Source organism: Castanea sativa, chromosome 5 (genome assembly GCF_040712315.1).
Source record: "Castanea sativa cultivar Marrone di Chiusa Pesio chromosome 5, ASM4071231v1".
NCBI lineage: Eukaryota > Viridiplantae > Streptophyta > Magnoliopsida > Fagales > Fagaceae > Castanea > Castanea sativa.
In genome coordinates this window covers 30,522,942-30,535,290 of record NC_134017.1, presented here as the reverse complement: position 1 = coordinate 30,535,290, position 12,349 = coordinate 30,522,942, and the positions used below count along the sequence as shown (strand labels likewise).

At 37.5% G+C, this 12,349-nt stretch overlaps 3 protein-coding genes across 3 annotated transcripts; all 3 read left to right on the top strand.

Moving 5' to 3' along the window:
* Positions 1–1,174: 1,174 nt before the first annotated feature.
* LOC142633384 (uncharacterized) lies at positions 1,175–6,740 on the top strand. Its single transcript, XM_075807618.1, has 5 exons — positions 1,175–1,609; positions 4,264–4,314; positions 4,752–4,814; positions 4,944–5,012; positions 5,999–6,740. Exons 1-5 carry the CDS (start codon positions 1,292–1,294, stop codon positions 6,260–6,262), a joined length of 765 nt encoding a protein of 254 aa, XP_075663733.1. The 5' UTR covers positions 1,175–1,291; the 3' UTR covers positions 6,263–6,740.
* A 2,659-nt stretch (positions 6,741–9,399) lies between these two features.
* Positions 9,400–10,107, top strand: LOC142635057 (uncharacterized). Its single transcript, XM_075809273.1, has 2 exons — positions 9,400–9,736; positions 9,836–10,107. Exons 1-2 carry the CDS (start codon positions 9,400–9,402, stop codon positions 10,105–10,107), a joined length of 609 nt encoding a protein of 202 aa, XP_075665388.1.
* A 773-nt stretch (positions 10,108–10,880) lies between these two features.
* Positions 10,881–11,636, top strand: LOC142635056 (uncharacterized). The gene has a single exon (XM_075809272.1). The coding sequence runs from the start codon at positions 10,881–10,883 to the stop codon at positions 11,634–11,636; it is 756 nt and encodes a 251-aa protein (XP_075665387.1).
* The last annotated feature ends 713 nt before the right edge of the window (positions 11,637–12,349 follow it).

Below are 12,349 nucleotides of genomic sequence, written 5' to 3'. Positions count from 1 at the left end.
ACTTCTATAATAGTAGCAGGCAAGTTCATCTGTTGGCATAGCAATAGTCCTTCTTCGAGTGCCCAGAGTTCAAACAGGAAGCTATCACGCCTAGGAAAAAAATGCATATTGTATCACGTTCAACCAAAGAAGAAGAAGAAGTGAATCACACCTAGAAAAAAAAAATGAGAAAGAAATAGTCAAAACATGAAAGGAGGGGTAGTTCAGAAATTTGACTGTAACAACTCTTTTCCTTTCTATTTTCTTCTCAAATTGAAGAGATAGCATTTTAGTTGGTGAAGGAAGAAAACAGCCAGATCTACTAATTTTCTCTCCTTAAAATCCAGCCAACCAAACACACTAAAAGAACAAACATTTTCCCACCCATTTAATATTAGCTATCATTAGATTAATAAAACATAAAGAGTCCAAATAAAAATTTTAAAATTCAAAGGACCAAAATAAAAAAGAAGTATTATGTTCATAACATTTTCACAACAAATTCTAAGCAGGAAGTTATTATTAGTTATAATTTGAATTTTTCATTGAAATTATTTTTTTGTTTAATAATAACAACCTGTTAGAACTTACCATTCAAAATTTGTTACAAAAATATTGTAAATATAACATTTTTCAAATAAAAATAACCCAATCCGAATCTAAAGACAAAGTTCAATGCTAAAAAAAATCCACAACAATAAAGTTAACGAGTTTATTACTAGTTCTGAAATTTGTTATAAAATTTTGTGCGCAATAATAGAGTTTCTGTTAGACAAAACTCACAAAAGTGTACTTTCCTCCTACGAAACCTAGAGTTAATGTAAAAAAAATGCAGACCCAATTGCCAGTTGCCACAGCTAATAGTAACTGCCACACACCATCGATCACAGTCTCATGACTCTCATACATAATACATTACATCATCAACCCACCTTTCAAACAAGGCGCGTTATGCCCCAATCACTTTATAATTGGAAACAAAAAAACACACCATAGAAATAGGGGAAGAGCCTGTGCCACGTGTACATCTAGTGGGTCCAGATACACCAAAAGAAGAAAAATAAAAATAAAAATAAAAATAAAAATATCCACAAGACTGAAAAAGAAAAAAAAAGAAAAAAATAGGATTGTCATGTCAACACCACACCTCACACAACAAAACCCACATATAAAACCTCCCTATTCTCTCTCTGTCTCTCTCTCCCCATTATTTAACACAAACACACGCAATACAACACCACCAACTAGATTTTCATTTTTCTTCTTCTTTTATTTTTTTTCCCTCTCCCTGAAACGACGACGTAGTGAGAATATGAGCGACGATGAGTGGGTCAAGGAGGCCATGACCGACGACACGGTGGTGGTGGGTTTGCTGTTAAGGCTGTTCGAAGCTCCTCAGCCGAAGCCTGTAGAGGCTGTTCTCCGCCTAGGCTGGACAGTCCGCCAGCGTCGTTCCAAGTCGGCGCCCAGACACGGTGACTCCACCACGAAGAAGAAGGCCGAGCCTGCGCGAGCTAGTCCCACCACGCCGCTGTCATGGAGCGGCGCCACATCTGCCAGCGGCGGCGCTCTCGATGGCTTTGAGGAGTCAAGCCGTCTTTCCAAACCGACTGAAAGCTCGAGATCTAAGGTTTGTTGCTCTGATTTTTCCGATTTTTTGTTCTGACTCAGTGAGTTCGTGTGAGCGCGGGGTTACGACTTACGACTAGTCACTCCGTTTGGATTAACGCTTTTTTTTTAAATTGACGGAAATGCCCCTGTGGAAGTTGGATATTTACCTTTGTTGGTTTTAGGAAGAGTCAGGGGTGAGTGATGGAACCTGGCAAAAGGCATCATCACCACCTGTCAGATTTTTTTTTTACCTTCCTTCTTTTTGCTTTTATTTGCTTTGTCAATTTACACATATACCCCTATTTGCATGGGGATGCGTCGTGATTTCTGGGGCTAGTTCCGTCATTTCATTCGCCTCCGGATCGGAAATTCAGAATGTTGGCCGTCCGACCTCGTTTTCTTTCTTCTTTTTACATCCCGTTGACCAAACTGCCCTCGACTTTCCGCTTTTTTATATTCCCATTTATTTTGAAAAATATTTTTATCAATTCTTTCAGAGAAAATTGGTGACTTTCATTCAACGCATGAAGATGGAGGAGTCATAGGGCGGGCCTGATTGACTCACTCTTCACATTTTTATTTTTAAAATTAATTTTCTTTCACACTTTTTGTCTCCGTGTCATGCTCTACCTTTTGTCAAAATTACCAAAACACCGTTCAACTTAAGGGCACTCTCGTCATTCCCTAAGTTAAGTTCATTGTCGGAGTCCATACTCAATTCAATTCGCCCATAAATTTCCTTTTCCAAACCAGAGTCAAAATTGGGAAGGGCATTTTGGTGAATAAGGGGGGAATATGTCTTTCTCTTTTTCTTTTTAAAATTTATTGTTATATAAACTTTATTGTTATGGGTGGCGTGTCATCGTGGCAAATAGGTCTGCGTATAGTTTGGTGGGTAGTGTTGGTAGTGGCTTATGCACTTTATAATGTTTGCTGCATTTGCTATGCTATGCTATGGGAAAAATGATTCCATGTTGGTCGCCGCACTTTTCCTTTTCCTGTGGGCGCACTGTAAAAATCAAATCAAATCATAAACCCCACCTCCTCGACCTCAAAACTCAACCCCTAAATAGTAAATACCAAACGTCGTCGTTTTCTCGCTTTTCACACGTGATCCTTTGTATTTGTATTTAAGACAAAATGTCTGCATGTCAGTTACCCAATGTCTGCGTGACAGCTTGGTCCCAACCTTTGGTCCTCTGAATAGTAAAGAAATATATATATATATATATATATGTAGCAGTTAATAATGCTATGACAAAATGCAAACTGCAAAGTCTTTTACAATTTCCTTTCGATCGAATCAAAAAGTGGAAAGTTCTCTTTGATTGGGTCCTGGTTCCTTAGAATGACAGCCTGTTATGCAGGCTTCTTTGCTTTTTCTTTACTGGGGTCCACTACTAAAGGTGGATTTTCATTTTAGGTCAAAATTTAATTTGCAGTTGCACGTATTTTTTTGTGTTCTAGCTCTAGAGTTGAAAGTTGGAAAATTCCCGAATAGTAACTACCATGAAAATGGGACAAATTTACCTTCAGCTTTGGTGGGGTCCACTTTGTGTTCAAATTAATTAATAATTATGTATAATATAAACAAGATTTTGTATACAGTATTAGTAACTGACGTTTGTTGCGTTGTATAAATGAAAATTTTTGTATAAAAATAGTTTTTTATTTTTATTTTTTATTTCCTGTGTTTGGTAGCATAAAAAACATTAAATCAGAGATAAACAATAGTTGGTTGGTAGAAAAAAGTATAACTATTTTTAAAGATTGTTCTCCAAAACAATTTTATCTTCACAGCAAAGTTAAATAAGAGACGTTTAAAAGAATGTTTTTTAACTTGTTTGAAATTGTTACCTAACATTAAAAAAAAATTATATAATTTTATAAAAAATACTTTTTAAAAAATAACTTATTTTTTAAAAAAATATTATTGATGAAACAAACATAAGCATTGGTGGAAAAACATTATGAAGGGCGAAATATATGGTTTGGGAAGAGGGTCACATTTGGTGTGGTGGTGTGTGGGTGAAGTTGGACACGTTTAGAAAAGGTCAAAGTGTAAATTAATACACGTGTAATTAATGTAACGCGTATAGGGGTCACGAGAGCAAGACATGTCACGTGACCTTTATTTTAAATCTGACGTGTTGAGAAACTATAGGTTGTAAAACCATGCGGGGACGTGGACCACGCAGAGGAGAATTCCACACAGATTTTTAATTTTATATAAAAGATGGTACAATGGGAATGGGTGTCCCATAGAATATAATGGTTGCTTTTGAATGGGCAGCGAATCAAAAGAAAGAAAGTAACAAAAGGAAAGAAGTACTGCTTAATTCGGTGCTCCAAACAGAAGAAAATGTAGTGGGAGTGGAAGGTTCATGACAATTTGGTGGATCTTTGACTTTTTGTTTAGCCTGAAATGAAATGATAGTAAGATACTCTTTAGGATTTTGCAAGTTGCATGTACAAGACAAGGACCAAGAAAGACACTTTCACATATACAAAAACTGAACCATCTTCATCTTGTGGTGCATGTATAAGATGCAAAATTATGATCCTTGAGTTTGTTGGATGTGAATATTTTTATAATCTTTAACCGTTAATGTTATTTTTCAGTTATTATTGACTGATAAATGATTAACTCTTAATTATTCTGTCCTATTTCAGGTAGCTGTTAATGGCGAAACGAACACCAACAAGAGGTCAAGAAAGAAAAGGGTAATTCCAAACTTTTGTGATTGTGAACCCATTAGTGAAGATTTTAACGGAGCAATTCTAGGCGCCGCCGCCAATGTTTGTAATTATGACATTGTCCATGAATTAGTAATTACAAGAAAATTTTGAAAGATAGGTGTGATGCATTGGATGTTGATTAACGATCTTCTACAATTCAGTGGTCTCAGCCAGTCTTGTCTTTTTAATTGTTTAGTTGTACATTTTTTTTGTGCAATATGTTTTTGGAATATCAGGTGGAAGTTATTTTCAAGCTTTCTGTCCAAAATTAAAGGAGCTCTCTCATTCGTCATCCAATGTTTTTGACTCTATCTGGACAAATTGCTTAAACTTTGCATTGGTCCTTTGTTTATCTAGCTTTTGGCGATGAGTAAAATAAAAGTTGTATTCGTATCCCTTATATTTTTCTTCTTTTTGGGCAGTCGCTAGCTGAACTTAGAGAGGAGGAAAGTTTGCTACTGACGGAAAGGATAAATTTGAAAAATGTATGTTTCTTTGACTTCTTTTCCTGGGATATCTTCTTGTTTCTCCTATGTTGTTTCCTTAATGTAAATATGTCTTATTGGAGATACCTAAATACTGAAATATTAATAATTTACTAATTCATTGAGCAGGAACTGGCAGCGTTGCGTCTCACTCTTGAGAAACAGAGAGCTACAAATGACAGTTTGAAGAGAATTAAGGTTAGTTTGCCTCTCTAATCAATTTCTTTGTCTATTCACCTTTTCCTTTGCCACCCCCCTTGTGCTATGTAAATCTTTTATCAAATCCAGCGTACTTGTATTGAGCCATACTGGTTAGCAATGAATCGGTTTGCTCATAATAAATTAATCTATGTGCTTTTAGATTATTCTAGGCTTCCTTTACATCCTTGGGACCTTGACTACAATGTGGTAGTAACTGGTACTAGACACCAACAACATTTGTTGGTGATGTGAAGATTGTTATAAGCAAAAATAAGGTTGCTTGCATTATCTTCTGCTGATCTCGATCTGTTTCCAATAACCTGCTGATTCTAGTATGACAAGCTTTAATGGTGTAGTTATTTTTATGTATGCAAGGAGTACAAACCAAGTTGGCTGGTTTGAAATCTTAAAAACTATTTTTACATCATTAAGCTCATTACATTTTGCTTGCACTTGTACTGGGTTTCAGCAGTACAAGATTAGCCTACCAGGTGTGTGCGTGTGTTTTCCCCTGAAAATTAATACTTTTCACTAACTGCTACTCAATTAATTTCCACTTTGCACATTAGTGAATCAATTATTATGCATCTTTGAAATAGAATTTGGGGAACACTTCACCATATTAATGCTATGTTGTTGCCTGCGATATTTTACACTGCCTTTTTTATTAAGAAATTATGCAAAATAATCTGCACATTTGTGGGCCACATTGTCTGGGTGAATTGTTGCTTCAACTAGGAACGAACACCTGCATGGAACTGCTTGTTATTTTGCTTTCAAAATTAAAACTTCATTCTATCATTGGTGGTTCCACATCACATTAGCCTGAAACTGCAATGTGGCCAAAAGGGAGAGTGACCAGCTTAAAGGAATGATATCATTTAATAACAGTATGTGACATTAAATGAGACAACATGAAAGCTAGTGCTTTTATATAGTTAAGTTGCTTTGCAGAATCTAAATATATCTACATTTTGTTACAGCATGATCTGCAGTCACAGCAGAACGAAAAAACAACAACTGCTAGTGCAATGGCATCTGTGGCAGCCATCTCTGACCGACCCCAGAAAATTGAAGAAGTTTGTGATCCTGCTGCTTCAATCTTTCCAGCAGGTGTCGCATGCAATGATGTTGATACTGTACCACATCCAGGTGAATCAAAAATAGAGGAGGTCAAGGAGTCTGAAACGTCCTTCGTGTTACCTGATTTAAATCTTCCTTTTGACGATGACTCCGGAATGAGCTGAGAAGAACCGGATGTTACCGATATTCTGTTTTCCTAATTAAGCGGGATCGAGATCATTAACTGCATTTATGCTTAATAAGGAATTGAATCAGTCTAACCATGTTGTAGGTTGAGTTATCATAATTGTAAGTAACCAAAAAAAAAAAAAACCAATTACCTTCACCACTTCTTGACATGAAGGTGCGGATTTGTCATTTTATACATGGAAGGTACCGAGGGTAGTGTAGAGATCCTAACCCATTAGTAACAGTTACCTTCCTTCTTCGCAGGTTTCTACAGTAGTCCAAAATTCTTTTGGGGCCAACCCTCAATTCCTTCTGTTTCCTCTTTTAGGAAATATTTACCGATAAGGTGTAACTATTCTATAGACAATTAAATGTTTGTTTTCTTTTAGTAGAACAGTCTGAATCTAGTTTGAAAGTATTTTTCTTGTTTTCTATATTATTACAAGATGAACGGCCTGTATTTTTTCATTTGTGTGTAGAACTTCGAAATGCTTCCATGGGTCTGGTAATATTTTTTTGGCACTCCACTGCTTGAGCCAGGATTTTAGTTTAGGGTAGACAAGATCAAAAGACAATAATAATAATAATAACAATAATAAACTAAAATATTAATCAATATTACTAATAAACTTATAAATAATGGTGATTGTTATAAAAAAATATATTAAAATTTAAACAACCATAAAATAAATAAACAATTGTAAAACAACTAATTTATAGTTACTAACCATTAAAATAAGAAATTAATCTATACACACAAATTTTAGACATCTTATTTGATTTCATGTAATGATTTGAGAAAATAAATTTCCATCTTTCATTCTTTATTTTTCTAATTATTTAAAATTTAGATTTGTGGTAAAAACTCAAAATTTGAAACTATGAAAAAATAAGCGATAGAGGTGAAAGTGTGCACAACCTTTACTATTGGTCAAAGTGAAAGAAAGGAGTTTGGATAAGGTGAAAAAAAAAAAAAAAATTGGTCAAAGTGCGCAACCTTTAATATAAAAATAAAGGTTATAGTTGGTGGCCATTTATTTCAGGTTAATTGATAAAAGTGGAAGTAGTTCTTTTAATAACACCACAAAATTTCACAATATTTTTATAATAAATTAAGGTCTTAGTATATTGTAGGTCAAAATAAAATATAATAAATTATTCTAAGATTCATCTCAACTAAAAACACGGGGTATTGTAAAAATGTTTTGAACTTTTTTTGTGTTTCTAGACTTTCTTAGATGAAAAACGTGTTTATCTATTTATTTTCATGTTATGGGACAGTTTGTGTACAGGGAAATTTTTTTTTTTACTATTTTAGTGTCAGAGGGGCAAAGAACTACTTTAATAGAACAATATAATTTTTTTTTTCAAATGAACTATATAAAAGATTTTTTGGGTGGGTTGGGGGGGAGGGGGGAGGTGCCCCCTCGCCCCCTGCACCTAAGGGTCGGTCCACCACTGCAAAATGCAGAAATTTATCAACGAATGCTTAGCAATGACAAATTACTTTGTAATAATAATAGTATCATGTTGTTACTAAGAACAATAATTGATAAATAAATTAAATTTCATAATCTTCAAAATATGATTTAAATAATATCATTTCACGAAAATTAGATTTCACCACAAAACGGAAATAAAATTAGGATAAATTCGTGAATGTTTTAAGGTGGCGGAGTACCAAGTCTAATCTTGAGACTTGAGATGACAGTCTAGAATTTTCAATATAATAGTCTTATAATATGCGTAACAACCCAATCACTTTTCTAATAATATAGTATATGAGAACCCCTCAATAGTACTTTTTTTTTTTTACCTAGAAATATAGTATATGAGGATATATATATATATATATATATATATATATATATATATATATATATATATCACAAAAGAATAGGAAAATATCATGCAAAATATTTGTTACTATATGTAATAGTCAGAAGATAAAATCATCCACATTTCCTCTATACATACATATTTACATACCTCTATATTTTTATAAATATAGGCTTATAGTTTTTTTTTTTGGATAGGAAATATAGGCTTATAGTTTTTTTTTTTTTGAAAGTATATGTAGGCTTATAGTTATATATGGTCAAAAGAGCTTTTAAATAATTTTGATGAAAATTAACTATTAGCATAAAAGGCTAATTTACTTTTCCTATTATAGCAAATCAATTATAGAAAATATTCTACACTATAAAGTAGTAACATACACAAAAAGCCTCATTAATATGAAACCAACGGCTATATACCATTACATATGCCGGTTGTGTTTGTGGGGAGTAAAAGGACCCAAGTGGGCATATGGGCCTTTGGACTGTAGCATGAAGGGCCGACCTGCTTCAGGATTGAACTCTACGAATTGGCCAATACGCCGAGGGTCCAAGGGTGCAGCCGAGAATGAGCTTCTCCTCGGACAAGCCCTAGAGAATTCAAAACTTCATTATGAAGGTCAAAGCTCAACTCTAGAAAGACTAATGGTTAAAGGGGGAAAACCTGAACCTTCTCGATACCCTAGTGTTAAGGAAAATATCTAGAGCAAAGACTGCCACATCTGCATTAAAGACTCTGTACCTACCTCCCTGGCCGCATTAATGGGGAAGTGACCCTTAAATAGTAGGACATAAATTTCTAGTCAGGGTCCCAAAGGGCATCTAAAAAAGGGGTATTTAAGGGGGGAGGAGTGCAAAAGGAGGGGGACCTGAATCTTTTTCTCTTTCATTGACTCTCTCTCTCTAAAGAAAAAGAAAAGAAATTAAAGATTGTAAGCTGTAAGAAAGAAAGAAAAATAATAAAGAAGTAGTCCTCGGCTCGAGTCCGAGGAGATTCATTTGCAATTATTGTTCGTTATTTACCTGTATTCGTTTATAAAAGCCTGTTATCAAGCTCCCAGTACTTCTAACCTAGGTTTCAAGCCCACACTCTACAAATTTTATTGTTTAAGGCTCATTGGGCCTGAGCCCATAATCTTCTTTAGGTCCAGGTGCAATTGTGTACTTACAGTGTTTATCAACCAAAATCTTTTCCTTTACAAAATCATAAATACAAAATGCCTTAACTTTTCTTTCTCACTTTAGAGTGGGCCCTTCTTACCTGTTTTCTTACACCCAAGGTTACAAATACCATCATGGAAGCTGAGTTCCTTGAACGGATACAAAATATGACGCTCACGACGGATGAAGACGAAGTCATGCCAATACGTCCAACACAGAGAGCAAAGGTACTGGAAGAGTTCTCAATAAGTCTCATTGGGAAGTTCCTCACAACGAAGCCAATAAACATACGGGCAGTCAAGAATTTACTTAGATCTATGTGGAAGCTTGGAGAGGACTTGAAGATAGTTGAAGTGGGGGACGGCCTACTGCAGTTCAAGTTTTTGATGGAAAGCCAATTGATGTGGGTTTGGAATAACGGGCCATGGTGTTTCGACAACCATATATTAGCGCTTAGACGATGGGAGAAGGGTATGTCGGTGAGGAACGTCACGTTCATGAAACAAACTTTTTGGATCCAAGTGTGGGGACTGCCCTTTGATTGATCCGAGGAGGCTGGGAGTGATATAGGAAGAACTATAGGTGATCTTGTGGAGGTGGATTGCAAGGCTTTCAACTCCGACCAATCCCGGTTCCTGCGCATCCGAGTTGAAGTCCCACTAAACAAACCACTTAGGCGGGGTGGTCCGGTAAGCAGCCTGGAGGGAGAAATATCTAGAGTGGCGTTCCGGTATGAGAGGCTTGTTGGGTGGTGCTTCAACTGTGGCCGAATCGGCCATGAACACAGTGACTGTGCTTTACCGGTGAGCACAGAAAATGGAGGGAGACCATACGGGGAGTGACTGAAGGCAGGAAGCAGGATAAGGAACACAGAATCGATTAAGGAGTAGCACCATGCACGACGGAATCAAAGGCCGTCTACTGCTTCTCCACCGCAACCCGATATGTCAGCCGAAACCGATACCGAAACATCAGCAAAACGAACGGACATTAAAGGCAGCCCGATATTTGCGGAACAGATTTTAAGCCCCATAAAGATCATTAAAAATTCGGATCCGTTACCACAGCTGGACCTATTAATGACAGTGGTTTCAAGCCCACCATCACACCAAGCTGATCCAACGTCTCTAACGCCTTTTAACTCCACATTTACACCTCCACACGTAATTGCGCCATCAGTTACTGCCATTAACACTCACCAGGCCCAGCCAGAATTAAATGAGCCCGAGAATAATGGTACCAATTTATTCGCTGTCCCCATCTACGGTGCAGACCAACCTCGCCAACATAACCTAGCCATACCATCACGTGCCCAACCAAAGGACCTACAAACCTCACGTGACCAACTAAAAAACCAAAAACCAAAAATACAAAGAAAGAAACCAACACGTCCAGCCATCACACCACATGCTCGTCCAATCTTCACACAACACACCCGTCCAACCATCACACAAAACACTACACCACAGCCAACCCGTGGGATATTGGGCGCAAAGAGACACACAGAGAGTACAGACCTGAGCAAAGAAGATGCGAAGAGGTTCAAGACTATGGAGAACACATTCCAAACTAAAATACCAACGGTGGAGGCTGAGAGTCAGCCCCGCCGAGCACAATGATCGCCTTAAGTTGGAACTGCCGGGGGCTTGGGAACCGCCGTGCAGTCGAAGTCCTTGCTGAACTGGTAAGGCAAAAAGTTCCCACGATTTTGTTCCTCATGGAAACAAAATTGACGGCTAGAGAGATGGAACCGATCAAAAAAGCATTGGGATTCCCTTCCATGCTTGCAGTTTCAAGTGACAATCGTAGATGGGGTCTAGCACTTCTTTGGAAAGCAGATGTGGTTGTAGACACACAAACTTACTCACCGAACCATATTGATGTGAGAGTACACACAAAAGCAGCACTAGAATGGAGATTAACCGGTATATATGGCCATCCGGAAGACCAACGTAAAAGCGAAACTTGGAGGCTTATGAGGCACCTCCATGCCCGTGCATCCCTCCCTTGGGTATGTATAGGCGATTTTAACGAAATCTTGGCCTCCGAAGAGAAGAATGGTAGAATACGTAGACCAATGGCACCAATGCTTGAGTTCCGACATACACTCCTCCATTGCGGGTTGGTAGACTTAGGATTCAATGGTTACCGTTTTACATGGAGAAACGGCAGGGATGGGGAAGCATTTGTGGAAGAAAGACTAGACAGGGCTGTTGCAACAACGGATTGGTGTGAGAAATTTCCGAGAGCCAAAGTGCACCACCTATCAGCTTCTTACTCCGACCATGACCCTATATTGGTGGACATGGTTCCATCAAACAACCCCGCCGACGGAGACCTAAAATCCAGCGGTTTGAGGAGAGATGGGTAGCACATGCAGAATGTGAAACTGTCATACAAAGATCATGGAATCACCAACGGCTAATAGGTAGCCCTATGTACTGCTTATTTGAAAAAATCAAAAGATGTAGAATGGACCTCATCGCATGGAGCAAAAATGCCTTTGGGAACACAAAAAATCGATTGGAGGTAAAACAGGGAGAATTACAAGCATTGAAGGAGGCTGGGTATGGGAGGAATTTGGAGAGAATTCATGAAGTGAAGAGGGAGATAAATGAACTCTTGCACCATGAGGAAGTATATTGGAGGCAAAGATTGAGATCTATATGGCTACCAGCAGGAGATAAAAATACAAAGTTCTTCCACCAAAAAACAAGCCAAAGACGAAAAAAGAATAATATTGGCGGTTTGTACGATAGCGGAGGGGAGTGGAACACAGATGAGGAGAAGATAGCCACCATAGCAGAATAGTATTACAAGCAACTATTTACCTCTCCCAATTCACTTGATATGGGAGGGTGATCGACTAATCAGTCGACCGAGTAGTGACAGAGGACATGGCCCAAGCCTTGACTCGCCCCTACACAGCTGAAGAAGTAAAAACCGCACTCTTCCAGATGCACCCATCCAAGGCACCAGGGCCCGATGGTATGTCGCCTTACTTCTTTCAAAAATTTTGGCATATCGTAGGGCAGGATGTAAGTTTTGCTGTATTATCTGTTTTACACTCAGGGAGGTATCTTA

Bases quoted from the DNA above. Each gene is read 5' to 3' on its own strand.
- LOC142633384 (XM_075807618.1), top strand. From the start codon at position 1,292: ATGAGCGACGATGAGTGGGTCAAGGAGGCCATGACCGACGACACGGTG. The intron at 4,315-4,751 runs GTAATTCCAAAC...CTTTTTGGGCAG, and splicing joins AGAGGTCAAGAAAGAAAAGG to TCGCTAGCTGAACTTAGAGA. The intron at 5,013-5,998 runs GTTAGTTTGCCT...ATTTTGTTACAG, and splicing joins ACAGTTTGAAGAGAATTAAG to CATGATCTGCAGTCACAGCA.
- LOC142635057 (XM_075809273.1), top strand. From the start codon at position 9,400: ATGGAAGCTGAGTTCCTTGAACGGATACAAAATATGACGCTCACGACG. The intron at 9,737-9,835 runs GTATGTCGGTGA...GGAGTGATATAG, and splicing joins GCTTAGACGATGGGAGAAGG to GAAGAACTATAGGTGATCTT.
- LOC142635056 (XM_075809272.1), top strand. From the start codon at position 10,881: ATGATCGCCTTAAGTTGGAACTGCCGGGGGCTTGGGAACCGCCGTGCA.